This window comes from Pan troglodytes, chromosome 13 (genome assembly GCF_028858775.2).
Source record: "Pan troglodytes isolate AG18354 chromosome 13, NHGRI_mPanTro3-v2.0_pri, whole genome shotgun sequence".
NCBI classification, from domain to species: domain Eukaryota; kingdom Metazoa; phylum Chordata; class Mammalia; order Primates; family Hominidae; genus Pan; species Pan troglodytes.
Window position 1 is genome coordinate 34850914 of NC_072411.2, and position 17409 is coordinate 34868322.

Sequence of the window (17409 nt, forward strand, 5' to 3'; positions counted from 1 at the left end):
TATATATATATATATATATACACATATATATATATATATATAGAGAGAGAGAGAGAGAGAGAGGGTGGCGGGAAGAGAGAGAGAAAGAGAGAGAGAGAGAGACAGAGGCCGGGCACAGTGGCTCACACCTGTAATCCCAGCACTTTGGGAGGCCAAGGTGGGTGGATTGCCTGAGGTCAGGAGTTTGAGACCAGTCAGGCCAACATGGTGAAACCCCGTCTCTACTAAAAAATACAAAAAATTTAGCCAGGCATGGTGGTGTGCACCTGTAATCCCAGCTACCTGGGAGGCTGAGGCAGGGGAATTGCTTGAATCAGGGAGGTGGAGGTTGCAGTGAGCCGAGATCATGCCACTGTACTCCAGCCTGGGCAACAGAGTGAGACTTCATCTCAACAACAACAAATACACACACACACACACACACACACACACACACACACACACACACACGTGTCTTGGCTCTTCAACTAAGCCATCAGTTAGTTCATGGTCTCCCTACGGGACCCTGTTTTACACTTCCTGATATCCTATAATTCCCTGATGCCTGGTACCTAAGTAGTAACTACATTAGGCAATAGCCAAAAGTGGATGGACTTTGTTACCAGGGATCACTGATGTGAGCTTCTGGCTTCTGGAGAGACATATTAGTAGAGCCCTTTCTCAGTGATCATTTCTTCCTTTGCTGTGGTTTGCTGTGGGTGCAGCATGGTACCACATATTAAGAGAACTGAAGGGGGCCAAAGGAACAGAGATCTTATGATTGTTCCAATATTGTTAGCAGGCACTGTGTACGCACATTTCCTGTGTTATCTCATTTAATCCTCACCACAACTCTCTGAAATAGAAAAGAAATATCATTATCCTCATTTTCTAAAAGGGAAGACTGAGGCATTAAGGTTTTAATACCTTGCCCAAGTTGCCCTATCAATATAACATTCTGATGCCCGGCCCAAGTCCAAGCCACTATGCCATAATGCCAAGTCAGCCCTGTGACAATGAGCAGAGCTCCCAGAGATACACAGAACCCCATGAATCCCAGTGAGTTGTCATTGGTAATAATGATTATTCTTAAAATTCTTCATCAAAAATGTGTATTAGCTTCTATTGCAACATTATCTTAATTATGTTGATTTAACAGGGAAAAATACAACCTGTCTTCTGCACTATCCAAAGTATATTTTCCTCATTGTTTATTTTAGATTACTACCCTGAATGATTCATATACTTTAAACATTCTTACTGTGAGAAATGCAGTATAAAATCTACAATTTTAGTTAAAAAATAGAGATAATGAAGCTGACCCAGTGCAGTGGCTCACGCCTGTAATCCCAACACTTTGGGAGGCCAAGGCAGGCAGATCACAAGGTCAGGAGTTCGAGACCAGCCTGACTAACATGGTGAAACCCCTTTTGTAATAAAAATATAAAAATTAGCTGGGTGTGGCGGCAGGCGCCTATAATCCCAGCTACTTGGGAGGCTGAGGCAGGAGAGTCGTTTGAACCCAGGAGGTGGAGGTTGCAGTGAGCTGAGATCACGCCATTGCACTCCAGCCAGGGCAACAGGATGAGACCCCGTATCAGAAAAAAAAAAAAAAAAAAAAAAAAAGAGAATGAAGCCCAGAGTTTCATTCTTCCCATTTTTAAATAAAAACTCCACACTTAAAAAAAAAACTCCTGACTTTAAGGCTATATTATAGATTGGATGCCATTAGGTCTTTATGAATGTTTAAAGTGACAATATTCCACTGAAATTCAATTCAAATCTAGCTTGAGAATATTTACATTTAATGGTCTATCTACACTGATGGAATTATTCAGTAAAATAAAAAAACAGTTATCCACAAATGTTCATGTCATTGTCTTAAGCCTCACGTTTTTCATTATATATTTATTTGGCAATTGTGTTTTTTCAAGTTACTCTTTTTATGTCAACGAGAGTTAAAAAGCCACGCTGGTTAAAGTTTTGCCAGATAAGCACAAAGCTAACCCCAGCCAGAGAAAAAAAATGCAGAGCCCATGAATTTTTAAAAGTTCATACATAATATATCATAAAAGTAGGATGAATAATATGGGACGTGGGTTTTAATAAAAAGCTCCTTGACCATTTCTCAGAGACTCTGAGATGTAATCAATATCCAAAAAAGGTATCTTGATATTTTTGCCAAGAATGACACTTTCTGCTTACTATATCAGCTGGGGGACATGATATTGAATTTCAGAGAACACAAGAAAGGAAGGTATTTTTATCTGCCTGACAATGCTTCAAGGATGCACTTTATGGTTCGCTTGTGACATCATATTTGATGGAAGGAAAATAACCACCAAAACAAGTGTTCTGAAGGCAACTGGGAAACTCACGTGCACCTCAGCATCAGTTCGTGACTGTGTCAGACTTCGGTTTCTTTCCACCTCTGAAAGCAAATCTCCAGATGAAAGATCCAAGAGGCGTGAGTGAAGTTTCTAGGTAAAAGCAAGCAGAAACATTGAATAGCGATAATTTAATTATTTGTCTCAAAATCCTGCCTTGGACAGTTAAATCTCAAAAGACTTGACATTTCCAGATTAGATAATACATGTCCTAATTAAAAATGTTTATTCTAGTTTATCAGTGTTCCCATACATGTATATGTATGTGTATGTGCAAATTACATTTTGTAAACAATAGTGATGCTTTTACAGTCTGTCAGTCTGCCTTGGAAGATATGTAGTAGAAAAATATAAGTAGTAGTTAAAAATATAAGCAGTAGGAAAAGTATGAATACTCTGATATATTTATTGGGTAGTATGAAAATTAACATTTGATATTCACATTAAGAAAACCAATCACCAAGTTCACCTTACTATGTTGAGCAGTGGTTAAAATCTGAGCAGATAATTATAAAAGTGACCTTATTTCTAAACAGCATTGATCCTGTGAAATCTTCCCTTGGACACGTTTTAACTCAAAGTCATTAATGTCATCTGTTAGGAACAATTAATGCGAATAGAAAATAATTGCTTTGGGGACCTGGGGACTCTGAGGATTTTGTACATTAATATTCACGTGCTATTCAATTATATACTGAATTCTTTATTTCAGTTTTGTTTGGGGGGACTGCTAAGCCAGAGACATTTCACTGTATTAATCTTGATACTAATTACTAAGGCTTTTCTGTGGACATTAAATTTGATCTGTTTAATTGCAAATACAATAAAAGTCGTGATTTATGCTTAATGTTTCTGCTAGGCTGATGACATTTTGAAAATGGCACTTATAGCCTGGTTTGTCTTGGTTACAACTTTTGTGGCTCCAGATGCTAAAAAAAAATCTAATTGAGTAAGTAAATAATGCAGCTAAGCGTGCCTCTCTCGCTTCCGAAAAGTTTTTTCTACTCCTTTTTCTCCCTGGAGAGACCCTGCTGCACACTGATGCTGATCTAAGAAATGCCTTTGCTTCTTTGCCATTGAGCAATGTTAGAATCATCTTAGAGGGCAGGGCTATCCCACTGGTCACTCTGTCCCAGCATATCTACCATGAAGTCAGCAGGGACTACAAACTCCACTAAAATGAGTCACATTCTCTGTGTTCCCCATTCAACTCTCTTTAGGCTGAACTTCTGTGAGAGCCCTGAGTACTTGGTTAGGTGATTATTCAACAAACATTTATACAGCACCTCCTGAAGGATGGCACTGTGGCAGGGCTGTATTCTATCCTCCTGCAAGGGTAAAGGTATTTTTTTGCTGTTGTGGGTTGGCCAGTTCTCCTTCTCAGTGGACCTTCAAATTGTGTGTCTGTGGAAGTCCTTTCACAAAAAAGAAAATAATTTCTAAACTGATTACCTGTTGCTTTGAAAATCCAAATTTCTCCAGCAGAGCTAAGACCTCCATAGGTAACCAGAACCAATGCATTGTTTCTGGACAGTTTTTATAATCCTAATTCTATAATCCTAATTCAAGATTCAAGCTCTAGAATCTGACTTTCCTGAGGGCAAAGATACAATTTATCTCATCTTGCAATCTCCGGAACCTGACAAAATACACCATACTTAGTAAGCAGCCCATTAGTGCTTGTTGTAGTCTTTAAACAAAAAGATGTCTTTATATTTTACTCACCCATATGTAAGTTTTAAAGATTGAGAGAGTGCCAAAAGAATTACAATGTTGTGAGACCTAAGAATACATTTATCAATATGCAAACAGGACAAGAAGTTATGGGAAATGACATTCAACAAAAGAAATGATTTTGAGTGGTATATCATGTGATTTGAGAGAAGAGGCCTCAATGGATTAGCTATCTAAATGACTCAGTTCATGAATGCACTTCATTATTATTTCTCAGATATATGATGTCACACTTTCACCTACTGCATGAATATATGCATCTAAAAACCTGCCCTCCTCAAGGCTGTTTCAGTGGCTTTTATCCAAATGGGTCCCTTCCCTTCACTGAAATAGGGAAGGTCTGCATGGGAGAAAGGAGAGGTCCTGGGGCAAGGGCCAGGAGACCTGAGTTCTAGCCCTGTTGAAGGTACACGTTCTACAGGATCTCAGGAATGTAACTGAACCTCTTAGTCTCAAATCCCTCATCTGCAAAAAGAAAGATGGAAAAACTTAAACCAGAGCTACCATTTGACCCATCAGTCCATTACTAGGTGTGCACCCAAAGGAAAATCCATCATTCTACCAAAAAGATACAAGCAGACACATGTTCATTGCCACGTTATTTACAGTAGCAAAGACACGGAATCAACCTAGGTGCAAATAAGTAGTGGAATGGATAAAGAAATATGGTACATATATACCATAGAATACAGCCATAAAAAAGAATGAAATCATGTCCTTTGCAGCAACACGAATCCAGCTAGAGGAGGCCATAATCCTATGTGAATTAATTCAGAAATAGAAAACCAAATACTGCATGTTCTCACTTATAAGTGGAAGCTAGATACTGAGCACACATGGACATAAACATGGGAACAACAGACCCTGCAGACTACTAGATGGGGAAAAAGAAAGGGGGGAATGGGTTGAAAAACTACTTAGTGGGTACTATGCTCACTACCTCGGTGATGGGACCTGCATCCAAAACCCAGCATCATGCGATATACCCATGGAACAAAACTGCAGAAGTACCCCCTGAATCTAAAATAAAAGGTGAAGTTAAATAAAATTCCTAACAAAGTCACAACATCCAATGACAGAATTATAGGCATCAGTAAGTGTAAATTTTCAGAAAAAAGAAAGACAGAAGTGGCTATTTAATCTACTACCACAGGTATAGAGAGGCACTATCATATTAAGAAGGGAAAACAAACAGGATAATATGCTGAAATTCACATAGGCCAATTTATTGTTATACCTGACAGTTGGTGGTAGGTAATTTCTTAGATAATAAGGCACAAATGAATCATTCATTGTTATAGCTTTCATACATATAAGGCAAATAAAAATTGACTTAGAATAAAATAAAATCTGTTTACTTTTAAAAAAATAATTTAAACATTTATTATTATTTTTCAAAATTTTTAATTATTATGGGTACATAATAGTTGTTTATATTTATGGGGGTGCATGTGATGTTTTGATACAGGTATACAATGTATAATGATCCAATCAGGGTAACTGGATTACCTATCATCTCAAGCACAATAAAATCTACTTTTGTGTTAAGGCTATAGGCAAGGAAATGATAGGTTAATATCACACAACTTCCCTTAAATAACTGTGAAAGCACACAACCCCAAAGAAACTACATTTCTTATGATAAGAATTTTTATAATAGGCTCATATTTTCACCATATACTTAATATACAGGCATGTGTGTGTATAGCATCACTTTTTATACTGATACTATATTACCTGTGCTTCAGTGAAAAATAGGTAGAATGTATACATTAGAAATTTAAGTCACTGTCAAAAAGAGCATAACTGACTTAAGAAGGCCATGACCTCTTAAGAGGAGCCCCCCAGCTTAGGGGGCAAATTCTCTATCATATACCCATGTATAGTTCATATTTACTGTTAGTGTTCATCTGAATAAAATCTCATCTGAAATACTTTAAACTTCCTGTCTTTAACCTGCAAATCCCAATGAATTCTGGAGTTAGACATACTTGTTTTATTTTAGACATGAAAAGTAGCAGGACTACTCAGCATAGGTTTGAAATAGGCCTTGTGTCATCTGTCACACTGTCTCAGGAACTGAGATTCAACTGGGTTTCAGAAATAGAGACTCCTAATTTCACACATTTTCAAACCAGAGGTAAGTGAGGGATCTTTTTACTCAAATGATTCCTTTGACAGTGACAGTCTAACCCTCCCTGTCAGACTGGCTTTGCTGTCTCTGGAATGTGCCCCTCTCCTGTCTGAGTTGATCTTTTGTCCATTTTTCCATGGCACACTTTCCTCCTCCTGCCCCTAGATCCTGTTCAGTATTCAGGATGACACTGAAACCCTCCCTGTAAAGTCATCTATCCTCTCTAACCCACAGTGGATTCCCTGCCTTGAGGAATTGGACTGCCTCTCATTTTGGTCCTTTATCCAAAGTGTACTCTTACTGAGTTGTTCTCTGTGTAGGTTCTATCTTCCTAACAGGACGATCAGCTCCATGAAAATGCAGGCCAATCCCTTAATTTCTACATTGTCCCAGTGGCAGGGACTAGCTGGGTGTCACGAAACCTCGGGAACCTTGGCCCTCTTCTTTCTGGGGGCACGGCTGGCCTGCATTTCCCAGCCTCCTTTACAGTCAGGTGTGCCCACATGACACGTTTAGTTCTAGTCATGGAGGCTGAGCAAAAGTGACATCTGCCCTTTCTTGCCTGGCCCAGGAATATCTCCCTCATATAGTCTTCCATGCTCTTTATCCTTCCACTGGCTTCATGCAGACAACTCAGCACAGCAACCTTGGAAGCCACTTGTTGAAGATGAAGCCAACCAGGTATAAGGAGTTTGGCTTCTTTAATTCTCAATTGGAAGAAAGCCACTCTGGGAAAAGAAACGACTTTTCTGGATTTGACACAAGGAAGATATCAACTTATACTGAATTTGGGCCATGATTCGTTTGGAGTTTGTTATTATTGCTGACATTGACCTGGCTGACACAGTTCTCTTGGCAGCCTACAGGGTAGCCACTCAAGAAACATGCATGTTTCTATGTATATATGTCATATGTGTACATAGGTGCACACACATGTTCATATATACGGGTATTTACACATGTATATGTAGTGGCTATGTCAACAGCCCAAGGTGACAACCCCACTGAAGATTCTAGCTTCATAGGAAAGAGACCTGCTTTCTGTCACTATACACAAGGGCAGGGGTTAGGGGATTGTGTGAAGAGCTAAGATGTATCACAATTTATAACAGAATGCATGCCTCATACAGGTGTAAAATACCAAGCTAAGCTTTGGGGACCTGGCAATGCCAGGGCAGTCAGTGCCTGGACTATACATTGGGTCGGTAATATTTGGTGGGTTCACTTGCCTTCATTCAGTCAGTTTTATGTTCTCTGTGCAGTTCTGCATCTGTAATTCAAGGCAGAGAAATGTCCCCCTCAACAGACTGTGCCAGGGACTGACTGTCCTTTATCTGGCAGGATGAAGGTGGAGTGGACCCTTCAGGGTGGTAGTGACTGACTCTGCAGCTCTCTAGTTAATGATGGCAGCAGAGACTGGAGACTGAGGTGCATTTGAGCCTTTGGCTATTTAGTAGAGATGGGGTTTCACCATGTTGGCCAGGCTGGTCTCAAACTGCTGACTTCAGGTTATCCACCTGCCGTAGACTCCCGAAGCGCTAGGATTACAGGCATGAGCCACTGCACCCAGCCCCTCCAACTATTAAAAGCCAAATATCGGCACAAAAGAGAAGTTTTAACCATTCAGCACCTGATCTGAGAGAAGGGATGCCAACAGCTGCCCTGGTTGCTCCCCGTCTCGGTGAGTCCTAGTCTGCTCTAGCCCACTGTCTCTCTGGGTTCTGCCACACTCTGTCACCTTGGCTAGCTGCTTATTTGGACCTGGCCATGTTTAGGGATCACCCTCCCTCAAATCTAGTGGACTGGATGTTGGGCTGATTTCTCGGAAAAAGAACTTACTGCTTTTTCAGCTTTAGTTTTGTTTTCAAATCATCTCTACTTTGGAGAGCTGTTCTCACCTCACAGCTTCTAGAAAGCTTCCTAGAGCCCCATTTCTGCTCCCTCAACTCTGTCTTAGGCGGGCCCTGGGCCCAGGGTTTGATTCCCTTTGAGCCCAACACAAGGGAAGCAAACCTGGAGTGAGTTATTATGAAATCTCCTGAGTATCTTTTGATATTGCTCACTTCCTCTGATTGCCTGTAAGTTCACCTTTCTAGAGGATTTGGTGCATGTTTAAGAGCAGCATTTTAAATATGACCCTGAATAGACATAATCAGGTGAATAAGCTTTGTTCCTTCTGTTGGGTAACAAGGCAATTTCACAGGTATGCATAAGGATCTCCAAAAGGAAGGTGCAGGAAATTTTCTAAAACAGCTTGGAGCCTGATGAAAATAATTTTTCTGTAGAAGCCAAATGATCTTCCATAAAAACCCCAAAGTTTTGCCTTATTCACATACTAGACTTACATTTTTGCCACACTGAGAAGTGTGATTTTTCATCAGCCCCTCCAGAATCCCATCAAGAGAGATTGTGGCAGATCCCTGGGTTCACATTTCACAAGTTTCATTCTATTCCATTAAGAATTTATTATAAAACTGAATATTATATAACTGCATATTATATAACTGAGTATTATATGGTCATTTCTTAGATTCACAAAAATTTGAGACCGGGACAAAATCTTTTTGGATAAAAGCTGATGTTTAATTAATTATGCCATTATTTCCATTTTGGGCTACAAAGATAAAACATAATATCTGCATTCAGCCTTCCTGCTGACGTGACAGTGTGCCTTCCAAATGTTCTCCTAGAGGCCCTTTAAGAAAATATGTCCATCATAATTTGATCTCACTTCAGTGTCTGAAATTTTTACAGCTAATTTTTTAAGCCATCTGCAACAGTCCTTGTTGCAATTATTATTTTCCCTGACAACTTTTAGACTTGCCTTGCACATCAACGTTTAGCTGCCCTGAGTGCATTCTGTTTTGCTCTGGATGGTGCCTTGGCAAATGACATGGCTCTGTCTCTTTTCTACTTCTCCAGGACCCAAGGTTATAAAATACTTTTGAAACAATTATTCCACAGCTATATTCAAAACCTTCTTCAAGGGTCCCCACTTCCATGACAGCCTGATTATCCAGTGGCTACCTAAGGGAGCAGCATTTGGTTTGGTGATTAGAAAGTTTATTCGTGTTCTCTGCAGCTTAGACTGATGACCAGAGCACCTCTTACCTGTCCTTATCTGCTGCAATTCCATTAACAGTGCCCCAAGGCCCACAGGGTGAGCACCAGTGGGTAGATGGATGAGGATGAAAACAGCAGACCTTGCCCTAAAGAGCCTCAGCTCTAATTAGTCTAACACTGATTTACGCTTTATGCTTTATGAAGCATCTACTATGTGCAGAATCATGACTATGAGCTATGAGAGACTCAAGGAAGCTCATTAACAGAGCTGACAATATCCCTGAGAAGACCAAGCACACAAAGGAGAAAAAAATACAAGAATTCTTAAGGCAGAACATGCAAACAAGATCACAGTAGAGTAAGGGTGCCATGTAGCTAGAGATGGTGGAGGCCAGTGTATTAACCACACAGTTAAATGTATGTAAGAGAATATTCTGTGCAAAGGGAACTTAGCTCTTCCTGCAGAGCTCCCAAATCTCTTGAAATCTTTACAAAAGAAACAAACAAACAAACAAACAAACAAAATTCGGAAATATTTCAGACCTAACAGCAAAGTGACAGAATGTTGAGAAAAAGGACAGAAGGTTAAGGCTCCCATGGCACGCCAGTCAGACGTGTGGGCAGGAGGACAGCTGAAGAGTGACTCACATTTGCTTGCCAAGCCTGACTCTCTGAAGCTTCCCTTTTGTCTTCTGTAAATATGATCTAAGGGAGGAAGTGATTCAGCACAGCCTGAGCCTATTCTGGGATCTAAGAGACACAGAAGTGCCCTGAAATTTCCATTTTCATCACTAATTACTTTAACAGGTACTTTAATAAGTGCTTTCCAATTGCCCCCGCTGTTTTGTAAAATTATCTACACTGCATTTTACATTTTTAATCAAGCTTTATTTTTGAAAAGTTCTGACTGTCTGAAGATTTTGCCTTTTACATGTGGGGGAACACATTTTTTCCCTCTGATTTCACCAAACTAAAAGGATTAGTTAGTGGGGAAAAAAAAAACCCAAAACTTGACCTATTTTTACCAGACCTATTGGAAGCTCCATTGATGGTCACTAGAATTCAATGTACCACTTATTAGGAAGAAATGAATTACCACTTGCTCTGTGGGGGGAAGAGACACTCTGTGAAGTCCTTTCCCTAATCTTATCTCATGAATCTTCATACTACTGTGTGGAAGAAGCTGTCATCTTAGTTTTTAGAGATGAAGAACCCAAGATGACAGAAGCGAAGGAAGGCATCTGAAGTCACAATGCTACATATATTTCAGGAAGCAGGAGAGCCAGGATTCTGTCCCAGACCTGCTTCCTTCTAAGTCCAAGCTCTTCCTACCACATTCTGCTTGCTTTTTCTATGAAGGGAGGGACGTGATAACATCATTGCTATCTTTTACAAGGCAAATCCTATGGAAGTGGCTTATTTCTGCCTAAATGTTAAGCCCACAATTTGAGCAGCTCCCATCAAATTAATTATGTTGCCTTGGTGATTTTCCTTCCCAGGTTCTGCTTTAGAGGCAGATAATTGGGAAGGAAATAATAATAATAACAGCAACAATAATAGCTGTGAACACTTATCGAGCTCTTTTTAGCACTAAGTGTGTGTTTCACATATGTTATCCTTTTAAATCCTCATTACAACCTACAGTGAGAACTATCATACCTGTCTTGCAAGTGAAAAAACTGACATACAGAGCTAAAAAAATCTTGCCTAATGTCACATAAATAGTACCTGAACCCTGGACAGTCTGACTGCAGAGTTCATGCTCTTAATTCTACCCAATTAAATCTGGTTAATGACGATTTGTTATAGACAACTTATTAAAATAACAATAAAAATTAATCAGTAAAATGAACTGCATAGAATTAAAAAATAATTACCTCTAAATACAATGTGATAACTGTTTGCTAGACTCAAACATCATTCATTCATTTACTTAAAATCATGCTTTCCTTATTATTATTCCATTGTTATCACTATTGGTATTTGATTGGTATTGTCAATTTAATTTGCTTTTTAGATCACTACATTCTTTCCATGGAAGCATAATTCCATATGTAAATTTGGACCTAACTGAAAAAATAAAACTATGCAAAAAAAAAAAAAAGAACATTTATAGAGTGCTCACTTGCAGGCTAGGTCTTGTGCTAAGTGTTTACATTATTATTATTTTTAAAAAATTTAATTTAATTTAATTCAATATTTTATTTTATTTTTATTTTTCCAGAAGTTATTGAGGTACAGGTGGTATTTGGTTACAAGAGTACATTCTTTAGTGGTGATTTCTGAGAATTTGGTGCACTCATCACCCGAGCAGTATACACTGCACCATATTTGTCATCTTTTATCCCTCGCCCCCTTCCCACTCTTCCTGCCAGGTCTTCAAACTCCATTCTATCATTTTTATGACTTTGCGTCCTCATAGCTTAGCTCTCACATATCAGTGAGAACATAGGATATTTGGTTTTCCATTCGTGAGTTACTTCATTTATAATAATAGTCTCCAATCTCATCCAGGTCACTGCAAATGCTGTTAATTCATTCCTTTTTATGGCTGTGTAGTATTCCACTGTGTATATATACCACAGTTTCTTTCTCCACTCATTGACTGATGGGCATGTGGGTTGGTTACACAATTTTGCAATTGCGAACTGTGCTGCTATAAATGTGTGTGCAAGTATCTTTTTCGAATAATGATTTGTTTTCCTCTGGGTAGATACCCAGTAGTGGCATTGCTGGATCAAATGGTAGTTATATTTTTAGTTCTTTAAGGAATCTTCACACTGTTTTCCATAGTGGTTGTACTAGTTTACATTCCCAGTGGCAGTGTAGAAGTGTTCCCTGTTCACCATATCCACTCTGACATCTACTGTTTTTTTTTCATTATGGCCATTCTTGCAGGAGTAAGGTGGTATTGCATTGTGGTTTTGATTTGCATTTCCCTGATCATTAGAGATATTGAGCATTTTTTCATATGTTTCATAGCCATTTGTATATTTTCTTTTGAGAATTGTCTATTCACGTCCTTAGCCCACTTTTTGATGGGATTGTTTGTTTTTTTCTTACTGATTTATTTGAGTTCATTGTAGATTCAGGATATTAGTCCTCTGTCAGATGTACAGATTGTGAAGATTTCCTCCCACTCTGTGGGCTGTCTGTTTACTGTGCTGACTGTTCTTTTTGCTGTGCAAATTTCTTTAGTTTAATTAGGTCCCAGCTATTTATCTTTGTTGTTATCACATTTGCTTTTGGGTTCTTGGTCATGAAATCCTTGCCTAAGCCAATGTCTAGAAGGGTTTTTCCAATGTTATCTTCTAGAAATTTTATAGTTTCAGGTCCTTAATCCATCTTGAGTTGATTTTTGTATGAGGTGAGAGGTAAGGATCTAGTTTCATTCTCCTACATGCGGCTAGCCAATTATCCTAGCACCGTTTGTTGAAAAGGGTGTCTTCTCCCCACTTTATGTTTTTGTTTGCTTTGTCTAAGATCAGTTGGCTGTTAAGTATTTGGGTTTATTTCTGGATTCTCTGTTCTGTTCCTTTGGTCTATGTGCCTATTTTTATACCAGTGCCATGCTGTTTTGGTGACTATGGCCTTATATTATAGTTTGAAATTGGTTAGTGTGATGCCTCCAGATTTGTTATTTTTGTTTAGTCTTGCTTTGGCTATGCGGCTCTTTTATGGTTCCATATGAATTTTAGAATTGTTTTTTTCTAATTCTGTGAAGAATGATGGTGGTATTTTTATGGGGATTGCATTGAATTTGTAGATTGTTTTTGGTAGTATGGTCATTTTCACAATATTGATTTTACTCATCCATGAGCATGGGATGTGTTTCCATTTGTTTGTGTCATCTATGATTTCTTTCAACAGTGTTTTGTAGTTTTCCTTGTAGAGGCCTTTTGACCCCTTGGTTAGGTATATTCCTAAGTATTTAATTTTTTTGCAGCTATTGTAAAAGGGGTTGAGCTCTTGGTTTGATTCTCCACTTGGTTGCTGTTGGTATATAAAAGAGCAACTGATTTGTGTACATTAATCTTGTATCCAGAAACTTTGCTGAATTCTTTTATCAGTTCTAGGAGCTTTCTAGAGGAGTCCTTAGGGTTTTCAATGTAAATGATCATATCGTCAGCCAACAGTGACAGTTTGACTTCCTTTTAACCAATTTGGATGCCCTTTATTTCTTTCTCTTGTCTGATTGCTCTGGCTAGGATTTCCAGTACTATGCTGAAGGAGTGGTGAGAGTGGGCATCCTTGTCTTGTGTCAGTTCTTAGAGGGAATGATTTCAACTTTTCCCCATTTAGTATTATGTTGGCTGTGGGATGGTCATAGATGGCTTTTATAACATAAAGGTATGTCCCTTATATGCTGATTTTGCTAAGAGTTTTAATCATAAAGGGATGCTGGATTTTGTTGAATGCTTTTTCTGCATCTATTGAGATGATCATGTGATTTTTGTTTTTAATTCTGTTTATGTGCTGTATCACATTTATTGACTTGTGTAGGTTAAACCATCCCTGCACTCCTGGTATGAAACCCACTTGATCATGGTGGATTATCTTTTCGATATGTTGTTGGATTCGGTTAGCTAGTATTTTGTTAAAAATTTTAGCATATCTATGTTCATCAAGGATATTGGTCTGTAGTTTTCTTTTTTGGTTGTATCCTTTCCTGGTTTTGGTATTAGGGTGATGCTGGCTTCATATAATGAATTAGGGAAGGTTCCTTCTTTCTGTTTCTTGTGGAATAGTGTCAAAAGGATTGGCAACAATTCTTCTTTGAATGTCAGGTAGAATTCTGCTATGAATCCATCTGGTCCTGAACTTTTTTTGTTGTTGGTAATTTTTAAATTACCAGTTCAATCTCACTGCTTGTTAATGATCTGTTCAGGGTATCTAATTCTTTCTGGTTTAAGCTAAGAGGGATGTATTTTTCCAAGAATTTATCCATCTCTTCTAGGTTTTCTAGTTTATGTGCGTAAATGTGTTTACAGCAGCCTTAATTGATCTTTTGTATTTCAGTAGCGTCAGTTGTAATATCTCCTGTTTCGTTTCTTAGTGAGGTTGTTTGGATTTTCTCTCTTCTTTTCTTGGTTAATCTTGCTAATGGTCAATCAATTTTATTTATCTTTTCAATGAACCAGTTTTTTGTTTCATTTATCTTTTCATCTTTTGTATTTTTTTTGGTTTCAATTTCATTTAGTTCTGCTGTGATCTTGGTTATTTCCTTTCTACTGCTGGGTTTGAGTTTGGCTTGTTCTTGTTTCTCTAGTTCCTTGAAGTGTGACCTTAGAGTATCAGTTTGTGCCCTTTCAGTCTTTTTGATGTAGGCATTCAGGGCTCTGAAATTTCCTCTTAGCACTGCCTTTGCTGTATCCCAGAGGTTTTGATAGATTGTGTCATTATTGTCATTCTGTTCAAAGAATTTTTTATTTCCATCTTGATTTGGTTTTTGACCCAGTGCTCATTCAGGAGCAGGCTATATCATTTCCACGTATTTGCATGGTTTTGAAGGTTCCTTTTGGGGTTGATTTCCAGTTTTATTCCACTGTGGTCTGAGAGAGTGCTTGATATAATTTCAATTTTCTTAAATTTATTGAGACTCGTTTTATGGCCTATCATATGGTCTATCTTGGAGAAAGTTCCACATACTATTGAATAGAATGTGTATTCTGCGGTTGTTGAATGAAATATTCTGTATAAATCTGTTAAGTCCATTTGTTCCAAGGTATAGTTTACATCCATTGTTTCTTTGTTGACTTTCTGTCTTGATGACCTGTCTAGTGCTGTCAGTGGAGTATTGAAGTCCCCCACTATTATTGGGTTGCCGTCTATCTCATTTCTTAGGTCTATTAGTAATTGTTTTATGAATTTGGGAGTTCCAGGGTTATGCATATATTTTTAGGATTGTGATATTTTCCTGTCGGACAAGGCCTTTACCATTATATAATGTCTCTCTTTGTCTCTTTTAACTGCCGATGCTTTAAAGCTTGTTTTGCCTGATCTAAGAATAGCTACTCCTGCTGGCTTTTGGTGTCCATTTGTATGAAATGCCCTTTTCCATCCCTTTAAGTTTATGTGAGTCCTTATGTGTTAGGTGAGTCTCCTGAAGGCAGCAGATGGTTGGTTCATGAGTTCTTATCCATTCTGTGGTTCTGTATCTTTTAAGTGGAGCATTTAGGCCATTTACATTGAATGCTAATATTGAGATGTGACGTACCATTGCATTTATTGGGCTCGTTGTTGCCTGTGTACTTCAGTTTTTGGTTTGTTGTTTTTGCTTTTTAACTTGTATTTTTGTGTTATAGGTCCTGTGTGATTTATGCTTTCAAGAGGTTCTGTTTTGATGAGTTTCCAGGATTTGTTTCAAGATTTAGAGCTCTTTTTAGCAGCTCTTGTAGTGGTGGCTTACTGATGGCAAATTATCTCAGCATTTGTTTGTCTGAAAAAGACTGTATCTTTCCTTCATATACGATTCTTAGTTTCACTGTATACAAAATTCTTGGCTGATAATTGTTTTGTTTGAAGAGGCTGAAGATAGGGCCCCAATCCCTTCTAGCTTGTAGGGTTTCTGCTGAGAAATCTGCTGTTAATCTTATAGGCTTTCCTTTATAGGTTACCTGGTGCCTCTTAGGATTCTTACCTTCATCTTAAGTATGGATAGCCTGATGACAATGTGCCTAGGAAAAGATCATTTTGTGATGAATTTCACAGGTGTTCTTTGTGCTTCTTGTATTTGGATGTTTAGGTCTCTAGTGAGGCCAGGAAAGTTTTCCTGGATTATTCCCCCAAATATGATTTCCAAGCTTTTAGAATTCTCTTCTTCCTCAGGAACACCGATTATTCTTATGTTTGGTTGTTTAACATAATCCCAGACTTCTTGGAGGCTTTGTTCATATTTTCTTATTCTTTTTTTCATTGTCTTTGTTGGATTGGGTTAATTTGAAGACATTGTCTTTGAGCTCTGAATTTCTTTCTTCTACTTGTTCAATTCTATTGCTGAGACTTCCAGAGCATTTTATATTTCAAAAGTGTGTCCAAAGTTTCCTGAATTTTTCGTTGTTTTTTAAGCTATCTATTTCCTTGAATATTTCTCCGTTCACTTCTTGTATTAATTTTTGGATTTCCTTGCAGTGGACTTCGCCTTCTCTGATCCCTCCCTGATTAGCTTGATAACTAACCTCCTAAATTCCTTTTCACATAAATCAAGGATTTCTTCTTGGTTTGGATCCATTGCTGGTGAACTAATGTGATTTTTTTGGAGAGTGTTAAAGAGCCTTGTTTTGTCATATTACCAGGGTTGGTTTTCTGGTTCCTTTTCATTTGGGTGGGCTCTGTCAGAGGGAAGGTATAGGGTTGAAGGCTGTTGTTCAGATCTTTTTGTCCTATGGGTATTCCCTTGATGTAGTACTCTCCCCCGCCTTTTCCTATGGATGTGGCTTCCTGTAAGCCAAAAGTGATTGTTGTCGCTCTTCCAGATCTAGCCACCCAGTGAGTCTACTTGACTCCAGACAGGTACTGGGGGTTGTCTGCACAGAGTCCTGTGAGATGAAACGTCTATGGGTCTCTCAGCCATGGATACCAGCAACTGTTCTGGTGGAGGCGACAGGGGAATGCAGTGGACTCCATAAGGGTCCTTGGCTTTGGTGGCTTAATGCTCTATTTTTGTGTTGGTTGGCCTCCTGCTAGGAGGTGGCGCTTTCCGGAAAGCATCAGCTGTATTAGTGTGGAAAGGGACCAGCTGTGGGCGGGGCCCTAGAGCTCCCAAGATTACATGCCCTTTGTCTTCTGCTACAGGGGTGGATAGGGAAGGACCATCAAGTGGGGGTGGGGCTAGGCATGTCTGAGCTCAGGCTCTCCTTGGGTGCATCTTGCTGCCGCTGCTGTAGGAGATGGGGGTGAGATTCCCAGGTCACTGGAGTTGTATGCCTAGGCTTAGTCATGCAGGTTGTCAGGGAAGTGGGGGAAAGCCGGCAGTCACAGGCCTCACCCAGCTCCCATGCAAACCTAAGGGCCGGTCTCACTACTACCATGCTCCCCCCAACCCTGCCCCCTGCCCCATCAACAGCCCTGAGTCTGTTTCCAGGCGGAAGGTGAGATAGGCTTGAAAACTTG

The 17409-nt window shown here is 39.0% G+C and overlaps 1 protein-coding gene across 6 annotated transcripts in view; it reads right to left on the reverse strand.

The window, feature by feature from the left end:
• NCKAP5 (NCK associated protein 5) overlaps window positions 1–17409 on the reverse strand; it is a 996333-nt gene that overhangs the window by 122371 nt on the left and 856553 nt on the right. For all 6 annotated transcript variants that reach the window (XR_010149730.1, XM_016949712.3, XM_016949711.3 and 3 more), the window contains exon 11: window positions 2358–2459. Coding sequence is in view for 5 of the 6 variants with exons in the window: in XM_016949712.3 (XP_016805201.2) it covers window positions 2358–2459 (102 nt within the window). In the remaining variant the exon portion in view is untranslated. The remainder of the gene's footprint in view (window positions 1–2357; window positions 2460–17409) is intronic.